This window comes from Moschus berezovskii, chromosome 9 (assembly GCF_049115385.1).
Source record: "Moschus berezovskii isolate FMDL1 chromosome 9, NW_MosBer_1.0, whole genome shotgun sequence".
NCBI classification, from domain to species: domain Eukaryota; kingdom Metazoa; phylum Chordata; class Mammalia; order Artiodactyla; family Moschidae; genus Moschus; species Moschus berezovskii.
Genome location: NC_142468.1, coordinates 898,389 through 924,754, shown reverse-complemented (window position 1 = coordinate 924,754; position 26,366 = coordinate 898,389). Strand labels below are relative to the sequence as shown.

Sequence of the window (26,366 nt, the reverse complement as noted above, 5' to 3'; positions counted from 1 at the left end):
AGGCCTCATGATGCTGGATGTGGCAGTGATTTCCTGGGTCTGACATCAAAAGCACAAGCAGCAAAGGCAAAATCAGACAAATGGGTTCACATTAAAATAGAAAACCTCCTTGCATCAAAGGAAACAAGTGCAAAAAAGACAACCTACAGAAGAGGAGAAAAAGTTTGCAAATCATGCATCTGATGGGCTGTTAATAAAAATATATAAAGAACTCCGACAACTCAACAACAAAAAAGTAAATAAATCTGATTAAAAAGCAGGCAAAGGACTTCAATAGACATTCATTTAATGATGATATACAAATGGCTAAGAGCATACGTAAAGATGCCACTAACTATTATAGACATGCAAATTAAATCTACAATGAGACAGCCCCTCATATTCATGAGGAGGGCCAGGATCAAAAAGCAGAATTAACAAGAACAGGTGAGACGTGGAGAAACTGGAACCCTTGTGCTCTGCGGATAGGAATGCAAAATGGTGCACGTACAACGGAAAACAGTGTGCAGGTTCCTCAAAAAGTTGAAACTAGAGCTGTTACAAGATCCAGAAACTCCACTTCTGGGCATATATGCAAAAGGACTGAAAGCATGATGTCAATGAGATATCTGTACACCACGCACACTGCAGTCATTCACAACAGCCAGTAAGCGGAAGCGACTTGCGTCCATCAGGGGATGAAAATATGGTACAGACACAGAATGACATATTATTCAGTCTTCACAAGGAAGGAAATTCTGTCACACGCCACAACACGGACGAACACTGAGGACATTACCCTAACTGAAGCTAGCTAGTCACAAAAGATAAATACTGAATGATCCCATTTTTATTAGGCATCTGAAGTAGTCAAACTCACAGAGAGAGAAAGACGAACGGTGGCTGCTGGGGGTTAGGAGGAGGGTAGTTAGAATAGTTAAAGGACGCCAACAAGCCAGCAACATTAGAAAATCACTGCAACACTGTGCTAGAGGACATACAGAACCTAAACGGGTCTCAGAGGCAGAATGGATAAACAACGAGATAGTTCACATACAAGAGTATTACACAGCAGCTAAAATATATGGAACAGATTCTTATTTACCAACTTGTATAAATTTCAAAAACAAGTCAAATAAAAACAATTCACAATACAATATGCCTTTTATAAACACAAGCTAACAGTATATACTGTTTACAGGTATAATACATTATACAAAGTAAGGGTACTAAACAAGATTAAATTCAGTGCACCATCCACTCTTTGCCTGTACCTGTGCTGCTAAGTGTGGTTTTTAAAAAACTCTTCTTTCCGTATCTGTTGCTGACAATACGTCTACTCCCAGCCTCTCCCCTCAGGCTTAAGCTGAGCCAGCGCTCCACCCCCAGCCCCGCCTCCCCTGACTCACCACAGGCGTTGGCCTGGCTGGCCCCTTGGCTTCTGAGGCAGCGCACGCCTGTGTCCTTCCCAAACCCCTTGTCCCTCTGTGTCCGTCTTCTTTGGTGCTTCCTCGTGCTCTTCGGACTCTTAACGACGCAACAGCTCCGAGTGCAAACCTTTGTTGTTTCCTTTTCTATTTATACTGACGCTATAGGTATCCTCACTCTTCTCATGATTCTAAACACTACCTCGTTGGGTTCCGTTCCGTCGCTCAGTCGTGTCCGACTCTTTGCGACCCTGTGGACTGTAGCCTACCAGGCTTCTCCGTCCATGGGATTCTCCAGGCAAGAATACTGGAGTGGGTTACCGTTTCCTTCTCCAGGGGATCTTCCCGACCCAGGGATCGAACCCGGGTCTCCCGCATTGGGGGCAGACGCTTTAACCTCTGAGCCACCAGGGAAGCCCAAACACTACCTATATACTGCCAAAGCCCAAATTCCTACCTCCAGGTGAGACTTCTCTCCCAAAGTCCAGATTCATATGCCCTGGTGGTGGTGCTGGTTCAGTCGCTAAGTCGTGTCTGACTCTGCGACCCCGTGGACTGTAGCCCACCAGGCTCCTCTGTCCATGAGATTCTCCAGCAAGAATACTCGAGTGGGTTGCCATTTCCTTCTCCATCATATGCCCTGCTGCCTATTAAACGTCTCTGTAGGTCTAACAGACATCTCAGACTCAGCTGGTTCAACTGCACTCCACCCACCCAACACCCCCCATCGGCATACTGAAAGTGAAAGTCACTCTGCTACTGCTACTGCTAAGTCACTTCAGAAAGTCACTCAGTCATGTCCAATTCTTTGTGACCCCATGGACTATACAGTCCATGGGATCCTCCAGGCCAGAATACCGGAGTGGGTAGCCTATCCCTTTTCCAGCAGATCTTCCTGACCCAGGAATCAAACTGGGGTCTCCTACATTGCAGGCAGATTCTTTACCAGCTGAGCTACCAGGGAAGTCTTCATCACTTCACCCTTCCAGTGATTCTGGCCAAAAACCCTGGCATGACCTTAGGTTCTTCCTGCTCTCACACACCCTACTTCCAGGCCATCAAGAAATCTCAGCACTAATATCAAACTAGATTGCAAAATCTGACTACAACAAACAACCTACTCTTCTACCCTATGTTCTAAATCAATGCCATCTCTCACTGGGGCTAATGCAACAGCTTCCTAACTGATCTCCATATTTCTAGGGACTTGTCCCACCACAGGATTATCATGCTTGGCAAAGAGAACTACCTTTCCTAGAGAACTCAGGCCATGTCATCTTCCACTCAAAGCTCCCAATGACACGTGCTTCACTGGGAGGAGCCACAGTCCTCACAACAGGCCCCCGTGCCCGGCATGACCTGCACAGCCACAGCCCTTCCTCCAGATGACCGTCCCATGTCCCCCTTTCCCACGACTCTTTCCTCACTCACTCGACACACCCACACACACCTCCTTCTGTTCACAAACAACCCAGGCACACACCCACCCGCAGTTTTCCCACCGGCTGGCCCTCTAGCTGGAGGCCTCTTTCCTGGACATCGATAAAGCTCATGCTCTCCCTCCCTCCCCTCTTGACTCCACTGCTGCCTTCTCAGCGAGGCCTCTGCTGATTCACCCGATTTAAAAGTGCAGGCTCCTCTCACCCTGCTCCTTCCGACTTCTCCTGCTGCACTCGTCCTCCTGTAACTTACCACTGTTTAACGTATCCACACATATTTTACTTGTTTACTTGTTGTCCTCTGCCTCCCTAAGGGAGAAATTTTTGCCTATTTTGGTAATTTGCTGGATTCCAACACCTAGACAGAACAGTGCCTGGATCTCAGAAGACCTTCAATCAATACTTGCTGAGTGAGTAGGAAAAATATATATATACAAAATGTCCATAACTGCATATGTGAATAGTAGGTGCACAGATTCTGCTGTATCATCTTCTGTACTTTTATTATATTTGAAATATTATATAGTATAAAAAATTTTTAATGAAATTTGAAAAATACAAACATTTATTAATCACATTTATGCAATGTTAATATTCCAGGGTGTCTTTTGCTAAACTCCCCTTAGGGGTTTGGAAGTCCCTGACATTTAGAAAATAGATGAAAATAATTTTTATATATATATGTTATATCTGTAGATAAATATATCCTATACTAATACAGGATAATAATTTGACTAAATAGTTTTCAAGTAAATAACGAGTAGGGATCAGACCAGGTCTCCTGCACTGCAGGCAGAGTGTACCATCTGAGTCACCAGGGAAGCATGTTTCAACACAGTTTGAACAAACAGAATATACAATAGAAGCTTCTCTGAAAAGACTCTCAACTCAAAAGCTGTCCCCACTAGCCCTGTGATGTAATTTTACACAAAACCTGTCTACTCAAGCTGTGCACTGAACCTGCCTTAAGATAAGAAATAGTACTGTGAATAAATCTTACCTGAGCCAATAAATTTCCACCGTAAGAAAAGTTATCAAGGGGCCTGTGAGGCAGACACCTGAGGAGAAAGCCGTCTGCGTCTCCCTCCCCCTTCTCCCGTCTCAGGGCGGGGACCTGCTCTGACATCTGATGAATAAAACCTTTACAAAGGTTTGCTTTACAAACCTGTAAAAAACCTTCACAAAGCTAAAGGCTCCATTTTCCTACCTGAACACTGTGTACTATTGTTGGAGTAGAGGAAACAACGGGGCCACAAGAACACTCTGGTTTCTAGATCTCCTGTTTTCCCGGCACATCCATCTCAATGAAAGTGAAGTCGCTCGGTCGTGTCCGACTCTTTGCGACCCTGTGGACTGTAGCCTACCAGGCTCCTCCGTCTACGGGATTCTCCAGGCAAGGATACTGGAGTGGGTTGCCATTTCCTTCTCCAGGGATCTTCCTGACCCAGGGATCGAACCCGGGTCTCCGGCATTGCAGGCAGACGCATCTCAATATTTACCTTAAAATAACTAAAATTATCCAAGAGTCACAGAGGTTGACAAATGACTACAGGACTCACTGACGGAGACTTAGGCTCCTCGGGAGCACACGCAAGGGGAAGGAGTCTTGAGTGGACGCCGCTGTGGACCTGTCAGGAGCAGTCACTGAACTGCGATGGGGAGCTGCCTGTCTGACCCCTCACACAGAGCGGCTCCCGATGAACCCTGAACCCCACCCAGGCATCCTGAGACCTGCCCGGTCTAACAGCAGAATTCCGCGAGTGACATAATTAACTAGGTGTTTATCAGAGAAAGAGGTCATTTAAAACTTTCCTACAAATAAGGATATTAAGGGAGAATAATGTACGATTCTCATCTGTATGTTTTGATTTTGCTCACAGTAATCTAAAATCTGAATACGTACGTGCCTTTACGTGGAAACTGATAATTTATATCGTGGTTTACACTTTAAAAAGTACTTCCGTGAGCATCACCTCACTGTGTCCAGATGTAAACCATATAAATTACGTATGACAAATACTATTTTACAGACGAAGAAACGGAGACCGAGAGGGGCTGCTGACCGACCCGACGTGACAGGACCAGGAAGCAGAGCCCGAGAAAGGTCTTCAGACTGCAGGATGCACTCTTTCCACCACACGGAAAATGCCTGTTCTACGTTCAAAGAATTAATGAATGAATAACATTATCTGAACTGAGCAAAGATTACATTTTTCTATTTTCTGGAAAGAAAAAAATCTACAGAACTTTTAAATAGCTACACACAAAAAGGCAGCTCATTCCAAGAAAGATGATACTTTGACGCATCAGGCTGACACATGAAACCAAAAAGGAATGCTAGCTAACTGAAACAGAAACCGCTGGATGGGAACATTGCTGAGTGTAAAAGGTCCAGACAGAGAAACCTGCTGAGCAGATGCAGGTGGAATCAGGAGAACACAGGATCATTAGATCGAGTTTTAATAGCTCATTCGACTGAGGTTTAGGGGACTCAGAAAAAAAGGTTCCTCCTTGAGCCCTGAGAATTAAGCCTAAGCAGAGTGGTACTGTCCTCTTCAGCTAAGAGCAAGAGTAAGCTGGTCGTCTGAGGGGAAAAGAGAGATGGACCTGTCAGGTTTAGTAACATATGACAATAACACATAGCTACACAAAATGCAGCTAGGCTGCATTCGGTGAATAACCAGAGAATCCATAAATTACTTCTCCACTTCAGACTGAATCCCATTATTTCATTTTTGGACCTAAACAACCAAATGTTCAAACACTGACATCCAGTAAGAATTCCCTTCGTTCCCTTGAGGAGTAGCTGTTGACACGTCCAGCAAAAAACACAGCCTCCCTTGTGAGAAGTGACACAGCTGATGCAGCTGCTCAGCAGCTCTGGCTCGTCTGTATTAAAGCCCAGTAACTCTGATCATGCTTGATTTTTATTTATTTTTGCTTTGGTTTCTAACAGAAAGGGCCCAAGTCTGTTTCTGCCAAATGACCAGAAACACAGGGTGCAGTCCGTGGCACTCTCATCACTGTCTCGGCAGACCCAGCCTGAAGACAGCAGACGGAAGGCTCTCAACAAATACTGACGGGGCGAGTGAGTAAAGACGTGAACGGCTCCACGGAGAGGAGAGAGTGATCACCAGACGTCTCTGTGGGGGAAAGGGGGGCCTGCACCTTCACGCCAGGATCCTCGGAGGGTCTCCTGAAGTCAGAATGTTCCTGAGTATATGGTAGGGCAGAGCAAACTACAACAAACACCGAAACCAAAGCAAAAGGCAAAGCGCAGCGCCGCCTCGAGTGCGCCTCCGCGGCCCCGGCTGTGGACAAGCCTCAGGTGTCACTCGGGAGGTCTGGCCGGACCACCTCACGGGCAGCACCCCAGGCGCCAGCACCTGCAGACGGCTGTTCTCAGGGAGGAGTCCTGCCCACTCGTCTCGGAGTGCTGGGCAGCAGAGGCCAGGGCAGTCCCACATGAGGGGCCGTCCTCCAGCTGCCGCCTGGCATCGACGGTGTCCTCGCCCTCCCCGTGGCCCTCGTCCCCGAGTCCACAGTCCGTCTGTTTACCCTCCGCAGCTCCCCACGAGGGTCCGGAGGGCAAGGCTTCCCGTGCAGTAGTGCAGACACGGGCCCTGGAGGGGAGGGGTCTCACGTAGGCTCAGGAGATCCTCTTGTGTCCCGCACGCCTGCGATGAGGACGAACCCCTGAGCCTTCCTGGGGGTTAGAGGTGCCGATCAGCCTGCTTTGGGGCTTCTCCTCGTCACTGGCTTAGGACTCAGATGCTTCAGGGGTGGAAATTGACACGGGGCACGTGTCAGAAACACTAGTCGGAATCCACTTCCCAGAATCTCGTTGCTGTTTTCCTCCCGCTTCCTCCCACCTTTTTTCTTCTACAAAAGAGGGTTTATTGGGAATCAACAAAGAATTGCAATTTGGCATCCATACCTATTGTGAGCCACAAGAAAACCCTCAGGGAAAGGGTAGAACAGACCGTGTTCACTGAGGGAAAAGGCAGTTTTGAGAGCTACGGAGAACCCAGTGTCCACAGCTTTTCACGGGCTGAGTTCTTGCTAAGAAAACAGAAGCATCTCCTCCTTCCTCTTGGTCTTTGTTTAAAACTCCCCCTTCTGGCCTCCTAACAGGACCTAACTGAGGTTCTTGGCGCTTTTTTTCCCGAGATTGCCCCCTCTTGAGTCGGACCTTTTCCTGAAAGCACCACTGATCGTCAGGTTTTCTGCTCAGTGATCCGCTCTTCCTGCTGCTTGCACGCCTATATCACTCCTTTACTTTTAATTGTAGCAGGGTTTACTGAGGAAACAACCATGAACATATTTCATCCGTCACATTTTTTTAAGTTGCTACTAAAATTTTAAATGAAGAAAAGTTTGAAAAACCAAACTTTGAAGTAAATTCCTCAAAAGTTCATCTCATCTGCTTTATAACTATGATTTTCCTATCAAAGATAACTAATATATTGTTATATCCTCAGGCTCATGAAGGTGGAGACCATTTCCCCTTAATCTGTCACTGTATTATCCAATACCTAGCATAGTAGAGGAGGTCAAGAAAAAGTTATTCCTAAGTGATTGAATGAGATAGATATGATCAAAAAAAAAACTGGGATCCTTTGTTTTCATACTTTTAGTACTTATCTAATTCACCTAAAACTATCTTGGAAATATTCTAAAAAGTAAACAATCAGAAATGGACACAACTAGAGTCCAAGAGTGTGTCTCACAGCAACAAAGCCCTTTACTACAAAAGTTTTACTAGAATTGTGTGTATTGTAACAAAACTTCTTGGACAGAAAAGAACTGGCATCCAAATGTACTTAGTTCTCTTGAAAGACTAGTAGTATAAAACGTACTCTTAATTTATAACTGCTACATAAATAGCATTTAGCTACAACTAAAAATGTATAATTTTAAATGCTATTGAGTAAATCTGTGATAATAAACAAGTTTTAATCAATACTGAAAATGGAGCGTCCTCCATATTTAAAATCTGTACATCAATTATTACATTTTAATTTGTATGAGCAAAAAACCCCAGCAAGTTTATTAAAAACTTAGGTCTAGTAAGTAGATCCTTGCTATTTTTGTCAAATGAGCTTACAGGGCCGTAGTGACACGTCCTACTTTGTAAGTGTAATGTACACTGTGTGTGCTTTGTTTTGTGATTCTTTTGTTTTGGCCACACTGCGGGCATGCGGGTCTCAGTTCCCAAAACAGGGATCAAACTGCATCCCCTGCATTGGAAGCAGGGAGTTTTAACAACTGCACCACCAAGAAAGTCCCCGTTTTGTAATTTTTCATTGGCTATTATCTAAGCTATGATTCTCCTAAAGGCCCAAAGGGTTATTTAAAAATTTCAATCATATTTTATGGAGAAAGTTAAATGTGTAACTTGGTTTTATAATTCTGATACATCCATGAAAGGGTTACTTCTAACAGGATGCTTCCATGGTAATTTCAAACTAAAAACCTTACAGTCATTCATATCAAAATGTTCCTCTGGGCAAACTTGTACAAGAGTCCATAATTTGTTTAGTACTATCCCATTAAATGTTCCTTCTAAAGCTAATTTTCATCATTGTTTACATTCTGCTTTACTAACTTCAAATTAAAATATAATACTCACTTCGTCAGCCACAAACTCCTTACTCAGACCAAAATCTGTCAGCATCACGTGGCCATTAGAATCAAGCAGAATATTCTCAAGCTTAATGTCACGGTATATAATCCCCAACTGTAAAAACAAACAAAGATGCATTTTAAAATAACAATTTTCAAAAAATAAATGAGGAAAGTCTTTATTATGAACCTTAAAAACAAACCAAAAAAGGCATTCCCCTGCTCAGAGTGCTGTGATGACTCTTGTCATAGGCAGAACAGATCTAAGTCCCTCTATCTCCGTGCTTATCTGCTGGGCTCCTTGGGCCTCTGGAACCATGTTCCCCGTAATGCGGGAACATTTCTGTTGGACGAGCTTCTCGGGGGTCTACTTTGACGACTGTGCTTTCCTGGGTGACTCTTCGTGATGGCTTTCATCCTCCCTCCAGAGGCTCTTCAGGCGCTTTCTTAGCCGATTCGCATCCGTCCTTTCTTAGCAGCCTCAGGATGCCTTCCAGGCTAACCAGCTCCTGCACTGGCTTCTTCTTCCCATAGAGCACCGACAGTCACACTGTACTTTTCTAACTATCCCTCCATTCTGTTTTGCATGTAAGTTTTATAGTAAAACATGTTAACTGTATGACATAAATAAATCTACCCAAGTTATACAAGCAGTACTTGACAAATACGAACCCCACGTTTCATGCTAGGTCAGCCTGGATTAAATGTTTTTAAACTTTTTATACTGAGCATTATTAGCAACCTTAAGACTGTGTGCTTTCATCAACACTAAATATATGAAAAAGAAGATTCTTAACACTTTCTTAAAAGATTATACAAGGAAAAACACTAGGCATTTTCTTTCAAGAACCCTCCCCCCCCACCATATTGTAAAACATGACTATATATTGTGAATGCACTGTCTGCTGAAGAGATATTTGACTTGAAGCCTACAAGCACCTAACAACCAGTATGACTTTTTTTTTTTCAAACAACCTCTTTGGAAAAGATTTTAGGAATAAGTCATTTATCACCTGCTTCACCACATCAGTTCCAAGTAAACTCCCCGTTTTTTTCTCTCCTGAGAAATTCAGTGTTAGTAGACATACCAAGATTAACATTTCTGGCTTCATGCTATATTTCTTTGTATTTCTCTTTTTACAAGGTAAGATTAAGAGAAACTGAACGAAGATCTAACCTGTATACACTTTCCATATCAATTATATTTATATCTGGTATTGTCATATTCTCTACTTCTCTGTTTCTGATTACCCTGTTTTAATAATAATGAAAGTTGATGGATTTTCCCTTTAATAAACAGAATTAACAGTTTTCATACAAATTAAAAACTGAATTTACTAGCTTATCTGTTGGAGCTTTGCATTTTGTGTTTACACTTATATTTATGGTGATTTCCACCATCATTTTTATGTTATAAAAATTACATCTGATTCCTCTAAGCATAAAGCAAAGCTTTTCAGCCTATTCCTAGGCCCAATCTGATGCATGTAGAATATATATATATATAATAACATGTGTGTGTGTATATATCCCAAAAAAATAACTAAAGGCACAAAGCTCACCCCCACACCATAGATTCCATCAGAAGGAACACGGGTGCCTCTCCCCACACTTCATTCAGTTAAGCTTAAGCTCCCTCCTGGCGCTCCCCTTGCTTTCTGCCCCTGCAGCCCTGCGCCCCAGAGCCACTTTCGCTTCCCTTCCTGTCCACCACCCTTTCCTTCACTCCCTTAGGCCTCCTGTTCCAGCCCTGCCTCCACCTCCGTTATGCCCGACTGTCTGGCCCAGACCCGCCCATCTCTCATCCTTTGCTTCCCGTATCCGCTCACCTTTCCTCACAGCCTCCCCCACCCACTGCCTCCATCCTGCAATCCCAATCCTCCTGCCCCTTTCAAGTCTCATCCTTTCCCCTCATTTCCCTCCATTCTTTCCTGTGCTCCGTAATCAGCTTTCATCTCTTTTTATCTGTCATCTAGTTTAGAACATGAACTTGTAACATAGAAAAACAGTGACTTTATGACGTACGCATAACACCCAAATGTAGTGATTCAGGTCATGCTCCTTGTGGTCTCACACAATTATGATAAAAATATTCTAGCACTTTGTTTCTTAGGCAACACACAAACCTAATCCACATAATGACTGTTTGTTTCTACAATAATGTGTTCTCATTAAAAAAATGTTTTTAGTCAAAATATCCTGGATCAAGATTAACAGTATCTGAAATAATATTTTTTTAAAAGTTTAAGCTCATTTTATAGAATTCAAACAGCATAACATACATACATGAATACCACTTAAAGTTTTTAGTAACTGAGCTCATGTCAATGAAGGTCATGGAGCGGGAGGGATGGAGGGAGCAAGAGAGGACCTCGGGGCAAAACAAACGGAAAAGAGAGCCAGAGTCGGCAGTGGGATAGCGGGGTCTGTAGGTAAGTGCTTCTCTCAATTATCTCAAGCTAACAGGGAACACACCCTGAAGAGATACAGGCAAAGAAGGAAGTACATACTATGACTTGTGGTTTCGTCTTAAAGGTTACTTTAAGAATAATTTTTTTTTTAATTCTAATGATACTGTGCAATAAGCATTAGGATTTTTCATGAACAAAACAAACAAAAAAAAAAGTGCTCAGGTTCTACTTTTTTAATCTGCATCCCGGGAACTACAAAAGGAAAGAAAGACTTTTAAAGAGGGAAGGATGAAACTGAAAAATTGCTTGTGGTCTGTAAAGTGTGCCTCTACCAACTCCTGTAAGACATCGACATGTCAACACGTCAGCTCTCTTCATTCCATCACCACCTCAGTTAACAGATTTTTCAAAAGACAGACCCCGGAAGTGAAGCGTCTTACCTTGTGGAGGTGTTCAAGGGCGAGCACGACCTCTCCGACATAGATCTGCGCCTCGGGCTCTGTGAAACGCTCTCTCTGAGAAAGGTGAGTAAAAAGCTCGCCACCATTTACATAATCTAAAAACGAAATATAGTTTTTCTGTCTTTGACTTGTATTCATAAACTAAAGGAAGTATTTCGTTTTAATCACTTTGGATTAACCATAAGGCACTAATTTTCATATATTATTTTGGCAGAATTCTTAGTATATAGTTTCATATAGAAAATATTACTAAATTTATATACAGTTTTATAAGTTAATGACTACCCTAAAATGAGATCAAATGAATTAGCATAGAATATTGCTACTAAACTATTATGTGAAATCTGCATATATTTAAATAGTCTTCCCAAATGCAGCATATCAGAAACCTCTGCCATCACCATACAATTCTTAACGTGCTGTAGAGTACCAAATCACCAACCACTACAGTTCAGTTCAGTCGCTCAGTCGTGTCCGACTCTCCGCAACCCCATGAATCACAGCACGCCAGGCCTCCCTGTCCATCAGACGCTTACTCCTTGGAAGGAAAGTTATGACCAACCACTACAGTAACCAAAGTAAAATGAACGGAGTGAAACGAAGCAAAAAGAAACCCCAGCAGTTGCTTTGTCATCATGACCAGTCACTGTTTTAAAGCAGAGTCCCTGTTTTTCAGAATTGTCTGGAGAATCCTTCCAAATATGTGTATTAAGTAGCAGGCAAGCTTCTTATTGTGTCACGTAACTCAAAAGTAAAAGTAGGAGAGCACAGCTGACTCAAAACCTGACATGAAAAGACGCCCATTTCCCCTTCAATTTGCCCTTTTTATCCCACAAGGAATAATGAAATAAGAGACAAAAAAGCTACAGTGAAAAATAAATAAGGAGCTGACTAACAATAAGCCACAGCAGAGTTCATAACCGCCTCTAAGATGACGTTTACTGATAAACTGCAAATAGTTTGATCAGAAACTAACCACTGCTGCCCTAGACAGCACGTGTGTGAGAACCAACGCACACCGATAAGCAGACGTGGACTACAAACGCGGAAAAGACACGACGGAAAGAAGCACACGTCCCAGGGGTGCTCGTTCGTCAAGCTGACCACAATCTGATCAAAGACCAAAGGAAAATCTTCACGAACTCACAGATTTTTATCTCGCCCATTTAACTTTAAATTCCGAACAGCAGCTTCCACAGAATGAAAGTGCTCTAAAAGCTACTTGTGTCGCAACGTATTTTACAAAGCACAAGAGGGCAGAAAGCACTGCCCTTCCAGGATGCCTGCATTTTGCCAGGTACTTCTGGATTTCTGTACTTAATTATATCCTAACGCAAAACTAATGACTAAAAAGGTGTAAAGGAACACAGCACTCCTGCAAACTAACAATGAATATTTTCTACCTTTAAGTACTTACTTATTTAAACCTGGTTTCCACAGTTGGTCATGGCCCAGAAGTAGGCGTTCACAGGTCAGCTGACCAAATGACAAACTCCTACGCATCCGTGAATGTCCTATTCCATTATCTCTTCAATCACCACTCAGGCAGAGTGGATTAGTTCCCCCTGTGTTACCCACTGTGCTTAGTAAGACTTACACCACATCAATGACCTTGCTGCACTGAAAATATCTGCATACTTTCTCTGCTACATGCTGACGAGCCTTTAAAGTCACGACCAATATATTCATCTTAAAAAATCCAACAAGTGCTTCCATGCAGTATGCACTCAACAGATGCTTAGTGCTCTATTAACTGAACACAAATCCTTTATACTGGAATAAATACTGGAGTCTGAAAACATCACTCTGAAACTCAAAGGCAAGTGGGTTGTGGGGAAAAAAAAAAATTCAATGTACTCCTGTCTTTGAGGCAACTTGATATAATCCAAAGAACTTAGGCTTTATAAACAAGAGACTTGAACGAGGTCACAGAGTCAGACTCAACCGAGTGACTAACACACCCAATGTGACTAACACAGACAATGGCTCCACTGTGTCCTGACCTGAGCAAGTGAAGTCTCCCTCGGTGCCAATTCTTTATAAAATGGGAATCAGAGCTACTCTAGATTACTGCTGCTCAGAGCACAAAAAAAACGGTTCTACTTTCATTTACTGGGGAGACTAAGAAAAATGAACTACAGATCTAAGAAGACAAACCTAAAACAACATTAAGTAGCTTTCCTACTAGTAGAACAGGCCAATAGCCCAAGGAGCAGACGTGACATCCATAAAATATGCTTTATTTGTAGGTACAGGGTTGCACACTTTATAAGGAGAACCACCACCTCTATCCAGTGGTCCAGGCTTCACCACTGGGAAGGCAGACAGAGAGGCAGCCAAAGGGCTACAACAGCAGGAGCGATGACGTCTGGACTCTCGTTACAGAGCAGATGCCCTCATCCACAGCAGGGATGTGAAGTCAGCAGGAGTCTCTATAAGATAAGCATCCGGTACCGTCAGTCGTTATATTAGGTCTGTTTGGTGGGTAGTGGTGTGTCATTATGGTTTTAATTTGCATTTTCCTGAATGACAACACTATTTAGTGTCTTTCCATGGCTTACTGGACATTTCTATATCTTCTTTTGTGAAATATCTATTAAGGGCTTTTTTCTTGCCCCTTTTGGTTTTTTCTATTTTGACTGAAGTATAATTCACATACTGTGAAATCCACCAGTTTGAAGTGTAAGATTCAGTGGTTTTTCACATATGAAGACTTGTGCAACCATCACTATAGATTCAAATTTAAAATATTTTTACACACTCCCTCCCAGAAATCCCAATTTATCTGTTTTTCTTGAGCTGCTTTTGCTTTTGATGTCACTTTTAAGAAATCACTGCCAAAACCAATGTCAAAAAATGTACCCCTATGTTTTCCCCTAAGAGACTTACAGGTTTAGTTCTTACTTTTCACCTGTGACCCATTTTGAGTTATGTTTTGTATATGCTGTGAGTTATGGTAGGTCTGTTTGGTGTGTCGTTGTGTGTCATTATGGTTTTAATTTGCATTTTCCTGAATAAAAACATTATTCAGTATCTTTCCACAGCTCACTGCAAACATATTTCATACGTTTGCATATGGTTATCCAGCTGTCCCAGCACCATTAGTTTAAAAGACTCTTCTTTCCTCACTGGCATCCTTGTCTAAAAACTGCCTGAGGATTTATCTCTAGACTCTCAATTCTATTATTTCTATGTCTATCTTTATTCCAGTGCCATACTTTCTTGATTATTGTAGCTTTGTAGCAAGTTTTTAAAGTGTTAGTTTTGCAATTTAATTCTTCCTTGTCAAAACTGTTTTAGCTATTCTAAGGTTCCTTGATTTTCCCATATAAATTTTAGAATGACTTTGTCAATTTTCATAAGAAAATAAGCTGGGATTTTGAGAGAGGTTTGTTAAATCTACAGATCAATTTGGCGAGTACTGCCATCTTAATAATATAAAGGCTTTCAATCCATAAACATAGGACCTTCTACCACTGTGAAGTGACCCTTTTTATTTTTACTAACAGTTTTGTTAAGTACATTTTATCTGTTATTAGCATAGCTGCTCCTGCGTTCTTGTGGTTGCTGTTTGCACGACTTATCTCTTCCCATCCTTTTTTCTCTTTAACCTATTTATGCCTCTGAATAGGAAGCTCCCTATGTGGAGCTACAGGAGACGGGGGACAGGAGGAGAAGGGATGACAGAGGCCAAGACGGTCGGATGGCATCACTGACTCAATGGACATGGATTTGAATAAACTCCCAGAGATGGTGAAGGACAGGGAAGCCTGGCATGCTGCAGTCTGTGGGGTCGCAAAGAGCTGGACACGACTGAGCAATTGAACAACAACATACCTCTGAATCTCCTGTCTGTCTACGATAAACAGTACACAGTTGAACCTTTCCCCTCATCTGGCAATCGCCTGTCTTTTGACTGTGCCTATCGATCCACTCACAATGAGTGTGATTACTGGTTCAACTGGATTTATTGTTGTTCAGTCACTCTGTTGTGTCCGACTCTCCGCGACCCCATGGACTGCAGCACACCAGGCTCCGCTGCCCTTCACCAGCTCCCAGAGTTTACCCAAACTCATGTCCGTCGAGTCGGTGATGCCATCCAACCATCTCATCCTCTGTCGTCCCCTTCTCCTCCTGCCTTCAGTCTTGCCCACCATCAGGGTCTTTTCTAATGAGTTGGCTCTTCGCATCAAGAGGCCAAAGTACTGGAGCTTCAGCTTCATCATCAATTCTTCCAATGAATACTCAGGATTGATTAACTTTAGGGCTGATTGGTTGAATCTCCTTGCAGTCCAAGGGACTCTCAAGAGTCTTCTCCAACACCACAGTTCAAATGCATCAATTCTTCGACATTCAGCCTTCTTTATGGTCCAGCTCTCACATCCATACATGACCACTGGAAAAGCCAGTATGAGCCACGAGGGCTTCCCTTGTGGCTCAACTTGTGGCTCAGCCGGTAAAGAATCCGACCACGATACAGGAGACCTGGGTTCAATCCCTGGGTTGGGAAGATCCCCTGGAGAAGGGAATGGCTACCCACTCTAGTATTCTGGCCTGGAGAAGTCCATGGACTGTATAGTCCATGGGGTCACAAAGAGTCAGACACTACTGAGCGACTTTCACTTCACTTTCACTCCAAGAACCATAGCTTTGACTGTACTGATCTTTGTTGGCAAAGCAATGTCTTTTCTTTTTAACATGCTGTCTAGGTTTGTCATAGCTTTATTTCCAAGGATCAAGCTTCTTTTAATTTCATGGCTGCAGTCACCATCTGCAGTGATTTTGAAGCCCAAGAAAATAGTCTCTCACTGTTTCCATTGTTTCCCCATGTATTTGCCATGAAGTGATAGGACCGATGCCATGATCTTAGTTTTTTGAATGCTGAGTTTTAAAGCCAGCTTTTTCACTCTCCTCTTTCACTTTCATCGAGAGGCTTAGTTCCTCTTTGCTTTCTGCCATAAGGGTGGTGTCATCTGCATATCTGAGGTTATTGGTATTTCTCCTGGCAATCGTGATTTCAGCTTCTACTTTATCCAGCCCAGCATTTCATATGATGTACTCTGCATGTAATTTTAAAAAGCAGGGTGACAATATACAGCCTTGACGTATTCCTTTCCCGATTTGGAACCAGTCTGTTGTTCCAAATCCAATTCTAACTGTTGCTTCCTGATCTGCATACACGTTTCTCAGGAGGCAGGTCAGGTGGTCTGGTATTCCCATCTCTTGAAGAATTTTCCAGTTTGTTGTGATCCACACAGTCAAAGGATTTGGCACAGTCAATAAAGCAGAAATAGATGTTTTTCTGGAACTCTCTTGCTTTTTCGATGATCCAGTGGATGTTGGCAATTTGATCTCTGGTTCCTCTGCCTTTTCTAAATCCAGCTTGAACATCTGGAAGTTCTCGGTTCATGTACTGTTGAAGCCTAGTTTGGAGAATTTTGAGCATTACTTTGCTAGCCTATGAGATAAGTGCAATTGTGCGGTAGTTTGAACATTGTTTGGCATTGCCTTTCTTTGGGATTGGAATGAAAACTGACCTTTTCCAGTCATGTGGCCACTGCTGAGTTTTCCAAATCTGCTGGCATGTTGAGTGCAGCACTTTAACAGCATCATCTTTTAGAATTTAAAATAGCTCAGCTGGAATTCCATCACCTCCATTAAGCTTTGTTCATAGTGATGCTTCCTAAGGCCCACTTGACTTTGCACTCCAGGATGGTTATCTGCGTCATTAAGATCTTTTTTGTATTGCTTTTCTTACGTCTGCTATTTTACTTTTTTATTTTCTATATATTTTATATCTTTGTTCCTTTATTCCTCTTTACTTCTTTTGCATTACATAAACATTTTTAAAAGTTATTTTTTTAGTGGTTACTCTATGGCTTACCATATATTATCATAAACAGTGTGAAATTCATACCGACTTAATTCCAGTGATATATACAAACATTACTCCCACATCGCCTACTCTCTCTTCCTCCTGAGACATCACTGTTATATATAGCACAGCTATATGTGTTACAAACTCAACAATACATTATAATTATTACCTTATATAGCTTTATGCTTTTCAAGGAGGCTGAAAGGAGAGAGAATAAGTACATATCTAGTCTGCTTTCCTGTTTATATCGTTTTTCAGTTCTCTTTACTTGTTCTTACGGCCTTCCTTTCGCACTGGACAGCACAGAGGTTCTGGTCATTTTAAGGATCTCATCTTTCACTCTGAATGACATAAGATGCCTCAGGAAGATTCTGAGTACAACAGCAGTATGACAAGGCTTCCGTTTTGACAGAGCAATGAACTTTGTTGAGAACAGTAAGAGTAGAGGCAGGGCAGTCCCCTGCAATGAACAAGGAGAGATGCTGGAGCCTGGGAGAGAGGCGAGAGCAGCGGTGGTCAGGGTCCAGCCTGCCCGCGTGCATGAGCAGAGGGGACGGGCCGTCACCCGAGTGCACAGGCCTACGGCAAGGACAGACATGGCAGGGGCGACTCAGAGCCCACGTCTGCAGATGAGAACACACGGGTGTCTGACCAACAGTGAGAGCTCGATAAACGGTACTTATCAGCATTGCCATCTTGAATCACACATTGTCAGACTGTGAAAAGGGACAAGAGAGCCCTTCTGGAATCCTTTCAGGAAGGTGGTGGCTTAGTCGCTCCGTCGAGTCAGACTCTTGCAACCCCATGGAGTGTAGCCTGCCAGCCTCTTCTGTCCAATAGCATTCTCCAGGCAAGAATACCGGAGTGGGTTGCCGAAGAGAAAGGTAAATTTCAGATAATTAAGAGGAGTTTCCGTGTAAATTCCTTGAAATTATGCACAATTTTTTCAAGTATATGTAAGTGTATATGCATTCTACTGAGAAGGGAGGGGCCACAGATTTTATCAGGTTCTACAAGGAGTTACAAGCCAAAACAGTTCTCAGAACATCACTCTTAAGACAGCATTATAAATTTGAATGGGAACATGCCAGTCAAGTTTATTTATAAATGAACCAAAAGGTGGACTGCCGGCACACGGGACACATCTGAGAGGAGTGTCCTCCAGCTCGCCAGCGACAGACGCCTCATCTTCACAGCGTAGACACCCAGCACCACTGCTTCTGAGCATTCAGATCGCTTATCCCTGACTTCCAGCCTAGCTTGGCATTAGCTGTCCTGGAGCTTCTTGTACTTGGGGTTGGACTGATGAGGTTCAGAGCTTACACAGTGAAATGGAGCATGGGTTTCCATTGTCAGCAGGATCTCTGACTTCCGACGGCACGCTGGAATTGCACTCTGGTGTCTTCACACCTCTGTTTATCCAGAGAGCCAGCAACTCTGGACAGGGGAATGTTGACGCTTGCCCTGGAGACTCAAAACAACTTAGCCAGGCAGTGAGACAACATATAAGACAAACTTTAGAAAAGACTACGAGGATTATTATTAAACTGAATTGAATTATAAAATTTTCATTCTCTTAGAACAGTGGAATCAGGAATGCAGGCAGATTCTGGGAGAGTTAGCAGTGGTGGGAATATGGTCAGAGATATCATGAAAACCCAAATGGTTACTGATGTCTGAGAGGAAGATTCTTCTCAGCTTTATAACTCAAGGGGCCCCTCCATTCCCCTCCTCCACTCCCACCCCTTGCCAGCTGAGCCTAAATTACATTCCTCCATTAAAAAAAAAAAAAGCACTGAAAAGCTCAGACGGAATAAAGCACCTGAGTGGAAAGTGTCTACTATCAGACTCGTTTAAGATCTACTCTGCCTGGTGGGCCTTGGTCCATGCCAACTCAGCTACCTTGATCACTTTCCTTTCAAAATTATGCATTCACTAGAATTCTAGAAATTAGATTTCTCAAGTGTCTGCCAATTTCTTCCACAACAAACTGCAAGCATGACGGCTGTTTTTTTTTTAAGCCAATGCTGACAGTTTTTATTCTCTTTATGGGAACAAATAGCATGAGAATGTTCAGTTTTTACTGATATCCCTGAGGCTTTTTGCCTCTGTGGACAAACAATGAAAATGGCCTAAGTGGTGCTGGCTCGATCTACACTGCTGGCCACTGCTCTCTGTGTAGAAGCTGCATCTTAGTAACCCCAGCTCATCACGGCAAGTGGGAAAGGGCTCCTGGCAGATAAGAACTAAAGTGATGTAAAACAGAGTTTTGGCTGCCTTCCTTTAAAATCTGTATCTTAACACAGCTCACTGCTTTTGAGACTAGACAATGACACAGGAACAGCTAGAGACACTGGGCACTTCCAATGTGCCTGATCTATTTAGATACGATAACAAATCTGACACTCAAAACAATGCTGTGAAGCTGGTGCTATTAAATACTAATATAATCCCCAGAGAAAGTAAGTTAATCTCTAGAAAACAGTGAAACTCAGAGGGGTTAAAAAAATTATCCAGAGCTGCATAACCTTTTAAGTGAAAGAATAAGAATGATGAACATGGGCAGTCTGACTCTAAAAACAGGAATTTTTTTTTTAAATTTTACTTATTTTTTAATTGAAGGATAATTGTCTCACAGAATTTTTCTGTCAAGCCTCACATGACTCAGACCTGGGCACACCTGTGTCCCATCCCTCTCGAACCTCCCTCCCCATCCCACCCCTCTGGGTTGGTGCAGAGCCCATGTTTGAGTTCCCTGAGCTGTACAGCACATTCTCGTCTGTTTTACACGCGGTTGTGTAAGTTTCCGTGTTATTCTCTCCTTGCATCCTGCCCTCTCCTCCACTCTCCCCATGTCCATAAGTCTATTCTCTATATCTAAAAACAGGAATTTTTTCAAATGCTACATAGAGCTGCCCTTTTCCCTCCTGATATGGTTTTTACCGTCATTTGTTAGGGAAAGCCCCATCAGGCAACTGGTATTGCTAATCACTGTCAGAAAAACGGTCTTAAATCACCCAATCTGTCCTTCAAATATATAAAAGGTTTAGGGTCCCATAATTCTATATATTTGGTCATAAAATTTCTCCATTTTACATGCTTTTCATGGTTAAATTTTGGAATGTCACAGTACTCAAAAGGAGACATTCCTAGGAGTCTGTAGTAAGACTGCTTTTCAATGGCCACAGTAAACAATGAGTTTCAACCTTTTTTGAGAACGTGCCAAGCTAAGATTATCACTGATATACTTCTGACACAGAACTTAAGAAAGTCAATTGCTATCTTGTAGGACCAGACCCCGGAGAAGGCAATGGCAAGCCACTCCAGTACTCTTGCCTAGAAAATCCCATGGATGGAGGAGCCTGGTGGGCTGCAGTCCGTGGGGTCACTAAGGGTCGGACACGACTGAGCGACTTCACTTTCACACATTGGAAAAGGAAATGGCAACCCACTCCAGTGTTCTTGCCTGGAGAATCCCAGGGACGGGGGAGCCTGGTGGGCTTCCGTCTGTGGGGTCACGCAGGGTCGGACACGACTGGAGTGACTCAGCAGCAGCGGCAGCAGGACCAGACCCAGGCCTGTTTTCTCCAAACAAGTCCTTGGCCTCCCTTGCCCGCAGTTACCATCTCCTTTTGCCAGTTAAAGCAGATGGACCTGAATTTGGCAACAAAGAGCTACACTCTAGGTTCCTGCCAGAGGGTAGAACCTCCAACTGTGTGCAGTCCGAATCTCATATGTTCAATTGTGAGAAATAACATACACAGGACAATAAACGTAATCTATGTATCTTTCTCACTACACTATAATGATGAGACAAAGAGCAAACTTTGCAGCACACAAAGGTATAAACTTGGATAATGCAGTTTTGGAAAAGTTATTCTCTAATATTGTTCCAGAGGCTTACATCATAAGGAAGAGTGACTTGGAATTACATTCTTGGTCAAGGAAGGCTGGTAAAGATTGTCCATTATATCTGGGCCTGATTTATAAAGCTTTTCCTCGACCATAAAGCATTCCCTGTGGGTTTTATTTTTTAAATATTTGATACGACTTCAAACTTACACAAAATACTTGCAGGAACAGCAAAAGGAATCCCTATGTGTCCATCACGCAATGCCATCAATTGTTCACATTTTGCTCATTTGCTTTAGCGTTCTCTGCGTGTTTTTACACACGCACATAATGTCCCTGAACTAACTGAGGATAAGTTGGAGACATCAAGCTCCTAAATCCTTCAAGGTGCAAATACTAAAAAAAAAAAAAAAAAGAAGAAGAACGCTCCTTCACATAGCTGCAGGACAATTATCAATATCAGAAACTTAATGATAAAAATACTATAATCTATACTCTCTATTCAAAATTTGTCACTTGCCCCACTAATGCTGTTTGTAACTACTCTTCCTCAGCCCGGGATCTGGCTTCTGATCACACATACATTAGATATCAGAGCGCTTTAGTCTCTGACCCTAAGTCAATTTAATTTTAATAATTGCTGCCAATTGTTACAGGCACTTTCCTCAGAAAGGTTATTTATATTCCCCACCAACACTAAATGGATGCCTTAGAAAACAAAGTTCTCATCAACTCTTTTTGTTAAAACTGACCTTTATTGAAAAAAGAAAATTTAAACACTATTTTATGATTACTTTTGGCTGCGCTGCACGCAGGATCTTAGTTCCCTGACTGGGGATCAAGCCCACGTCCCCTACACGGGAAGCGTGGCGTCTGAACCACTGGACCACCAGGGAAGTCCCTCATCAACTCTTAATAGTACAGTTATTTTTAATTTCTACCAATCTGACAGGCATACTCCAAGATACAGAAGTCCTGAAGGTGCAGAAGGAGAGGGGAAGAAAACCTGAGCATGTGCAGCAGACAGCCCTGATCCCTGTTGGTGTCAGTCAGACAGGGGGGAGCCGCGGACAGGGGGACGGCGGCAGGGGCTGGGGGGCTGGGAAGTGGGGGAGGCGAGGAAACACAGGAGGGGTGCGTGACCCCGGCTGACCCCGTGAGAGTCTGCTGAGACAGAAGCATGAAGTTTGCGCCAGGCCCCGCTGACACAGTTTGGAGACACATGAGGAAAGCTTAGAAAGCTGGCACTGGGAAAAAATCTGCCGAGTAATAAAAGCAACTTCCAGACCAGGCAGGAGGAAGGGTAACTCAGCAAATGACGCTGGTGTGCCAGACCAGGCAGACCTCAGGCCAGTAAGGACGCGCCCACCACCCAAAGGTGGTGCTGGAAAACTGGCAGGAAAGACTCAAGGGAAGGCAGAGTCAATGGGGGCTGGAGAACAGACTCAGGGAGTGTGAGAGAAGAGAGCAATGGAGACGACAGTCAAGGCAGACATCGGACTATGAGGTCTTAGAAGGGCGACTGGTGTGAGTGATACGGCCCAATGTGTGGTTAGGCTCCCAGTGGTTAAGAACCCACCTTGCAACGCAAGGGACACGGGTTCAATCCCGGGTCCGGAAAGACCCCACATGCCGTGGGGCAACTGAGCCCACGAGCCGCAGCTTGAGAGCAGCCCCCACTCGGGGCAACTGGAGAAAGCGTGCGTAAAGACCGGCACAGCCAGAGACAAGTGCGTTTGTTAAAAAGAGCTCTGGCACGGTGAGGAACTGGTTATCAACTCAGTTCCCAAAACTGTGGAGAGGATGGCAGGAGACGGCAGGAAAGACAAGCGAAACCTGATGAATAAATCACTGGAAAAGGCAAGCGTGTGTCCAGGAGTCAGTTAACTCTTAAACGACGTCTGACTATCATCACTTGGTTGAATATTAAGGACTTGGATGGGGAAGTGGATGGTCTTCTGCGAAAGGGCCTGCTGGAGAAGTGCCATCCTCCAAGGACAGGAGGGTTGATTTTAGATAAATAAGGCACACTTAGTTAAGATTTGGGGAGCCTGTGCACAGGGGGTTATTCACAGAGCACAATGGAGGGGTTAGCAGAGGAGGATGAGGGAAGGAATGAGGGTGAAGTAGGGGAAGAATAATTCTAAAACCCTGAGGATATTTAAAGAAAACCTCCAAAGCCTCTAAAATAGCACTCATACAAACTTAAGCTTTATAGAGAGCATGGTCCACAAATAGATTCATACTTCTCACCGACCCTGTGGACCTGAGTTTGAGTGAACTCCGGGAGTTGGTGATGGACAGGGAGGCCTGGCGTGCTGTGATTCATGGGGTCACGGAGAGTCAGACACGACTGAGCGACTGAACGACGTGTTTTACTTTTCATTCTAGAAGCTAATTTCAGTGTATCCTGACAGAAACCAAAGTTGCAACCTAGTATCAACGAGACAGGTCAAAGTCCCAGGGCAATTTCCCCACTGCCAGGCACCAAATATCAAGCATTCATTAATACTGGTTGCAGGAACTGAATAAACATGCAATACTCTGCTGACGGGCTGCTGTAGCCACACAGGAGAATGAGGATAGATTTTTCATCTTGAGTTTATTAACAGGAAAAGTAGAAAGAAAGAGTTACATATTATAATAGCCAAAAACTGAAATTTAGATGGACCAGTGGACAGGACCACTGTCCTGGAAAAGGAAAACAGAACCGATAATAACTTTACAGGGTTTCCCTGGTGACTCAGGGGCAAAGAATCCACCTGTCAACGCAGGAGATACCAGAGACTCAGGTTCAATCCCTGGGTTGGGAAGATCCCCTAGAGAAAGAAATGGCAACCCACTCCCGCATTCTTGCCTGGGAAATACCATGGACAGAGGAGTCTGGTGGGCTTACAGTCCATGGGGTCCCGAAAGAGAGACATGACTTAGCAACTAAACAACAACAATCATATGGTAAAAACACATTTCCTGTTGAATCTCTCTCTTTAAATTCTGATCTCTTCCCTCCTAGAAAAGTTCAGAATAAGTCTCAAAATACCTTCTGTTCATAACAGAAGAAAAGAAGGGGACCATCAACAGCATGTCTTCGTGACAATAATTATAAATAAACCAGTGAATAAATATGATATGTTCTCTGGAGCGGTGAGGCACATTTCATCAAGGTAACTTTTATATAACATTTACCAACTTAAAATTATACTGAGATTTATTTACAGCCCATACAATGGAATACCTTATATGATGCTTATACAGACTACTGGTCCCTTGATTAAACTAAAGGGAACTTCCTATATGAAAATGATTATATTTCAATTCATTTGTAGTTGCTAAGTGATGATCTTTATATGTAGAATGGCTCATACTCTGTATCTATAAAATATGAATACAAATAATTCCATCACACATAAGACTGTTATGGGGATTAAATGAGCTATTTAAGAGTTAAACTTGGGCCAAACATACAGTGAGCATTTTTTTAAAAATGATTATTAACTACAGTTATTATTTACAGACCTAAGTTACAATTTATAGAACTAAAAAACAATGACATTTAATTATAATAACTTAAATTCAAATATATGGTGTCCTGACCTCTGCTCTCTCAATGTAAGCGTAATTTCAAAGCTTATAAATGTTTAACATATATTTCTAGAAAGTACTACAGGGTCTAATTAGTTTTAGTCAGTATTAAGCAAAAGAGTGCAATCCTCAAGTTTTCAAATTGCAGAGATAGCTTACTTTTATTCAAATGCAAATAAATTGCCTTTAAAGATTTTTATGTGACAGTAGCTGGAGTGTGTTTCTAAGAAGCATAAAAATAACACAGAAATCACATAAATAGTGTAAAAATTCAAAGTCACAAAATCTCACTCACTTTAAAACACGAGCATCCTCCCTAAATCCCGCATTATCATGTCTTCTCTTTCTTCTTCCTCTCCCGGTAAAAGTTCTTTAAAGAGTGGTCTACATGTCTAATTCGCTCCCTGCTGACTCTCTGTTCTCTTTCCACTGCAGCTATAACAAATTACTAGTCTTGGTGGCCTAAAATAAGACACATTTATTATTTTATGTTGTACATTAGAAGTCTGGTGTGGGTATCATTGGGCTAAAATCAAGGTGCCCGCAGAGCTGCATCTATTCTGGGAGTTCAGGGGAAAGTCTGCTTCCTTGCTTTTCCCAGCACTGAAGAGGTGGCCCGCGCCTTGACTCACGGCCCTTTCCCTCCATCGCCCAAGCAAGCAAGGTGGCTGAATCATGCCTCGCCCAGTGTTACTCTAACCCCTCCGGCAGGCACATCTCCACCTGACTCCTCTCCTCCCTTCCTCTCCACTTTTATGGACCCTGTGCTTACACTGGGCCCACCCAGATGATCCAGGATAATCTCCCTATTCTAAGGTCAGCTGACTAATAACTTTAATTCCATCTGCAACCTTACTTCTCTTAATTTGTTTGTCATGTAACCCAACATGCTCACAAGTTCTGGAGAAGAGAATCTCAGTGTCTTGGGATGGCTGTTATCCTGCCTACCAGAGCCTCCCATCACTTCTGAACAGAGCAGTGCAACTTCCACCCCCATAACAGCATAGTCTAGGGTTTAAAACAACCTTACGTTACTAAAGTAAACATTTTTCAGTTTGCAAACCAAGAGAAAGGATATTGCAAGAAGAGCAAAGTGAGACTAGCACAGCAGACACCTCAGAAGTCCAGCATAGGAGTGAGTCCCCATAAACGGCTACATCAAAGCCATTTAATTTGGGGTAGTCTGTTATGCGGAAAAGGCCAACAGATACATCAGTAATCTGTAGATCATGCTTGTAACCAAGTGACTTGCTCAAGATCTCACAGTTATTAAGAGATGAAGCTGAAATTTAAATCCAAGTCCATTTGAGTCTGGTATCTAAAGACCCTGTATGACCTGCCTTGCAGGCATGCGTGCCTGGTTGCTGAGTTGTATCTGACTCTATGTGACCCCATGGACTGTAGCCCACCAGGCTCCTCTGTCCATGAGATTCTCAGCAAGAATACTAGAGTGGGTTGCCATGCCCTCCTCCAGGGGATTTTCCTGACCCAGGGATTAAACCCGCGTCTCTTATGTCTTCTGCACTGGCAAGCCAGTTCTTTACCACCTAGGAAGCCCTATATACATATACAAAATTGGGTACCTTAAACTAACATAACATGTCAAATATCAGTTCAGCACTGTCTCTCAGTAGTGTCCAACTGTTTGAGACCCCATGGACCGCAGCACACCAAGCTTCCCTGTCCATCACCAAGTCCCAGAGCTTGCTCAA

General features: G+C 43.1%; 1 protein-coding gene across 7 annotated transcripts in view; it reads right to left on the bottom strand.

Annotated features, from left to right (window-relative positions):
* Positions 1 to 26,366, bottom strand: part of RPS6KA5 (ribosomal protein S6 kinase A5) — a 189,525-nt gene that overhangs the window by 57,537 nt on the left and 105,622 nt on the right. For 4 of the 7 annotated variants that reach the window (XM_055437370.2, XM_088839364.1, XM_088839362.1 and 1 more), the window contains exons 4-5: positions 11,322 to 11,437; positions 8,478 to 8,585 (exon numbers count right to left, since the gene is read on the bottom strand). The exons of 1 other annotated variant lie outside the window; for it this stretch is intronic. In XM_055437370.2, coding sequence (XP_055293345.1) covers positions 8,478 to 8,585; positions 11,322 to 11,437 — 224 coding nt within the window. Of the gene's footprint in view, positions 1 to 8,477; positions 8,586 to 11,321; positions 11,438 to 11,784; positions 12,201 to 26,366 lie in introns of those variants that run through there. 2 more of the 7 variants (XM_088839365.1, XM_088839366.1) reach the window with 2 other exon arrangements.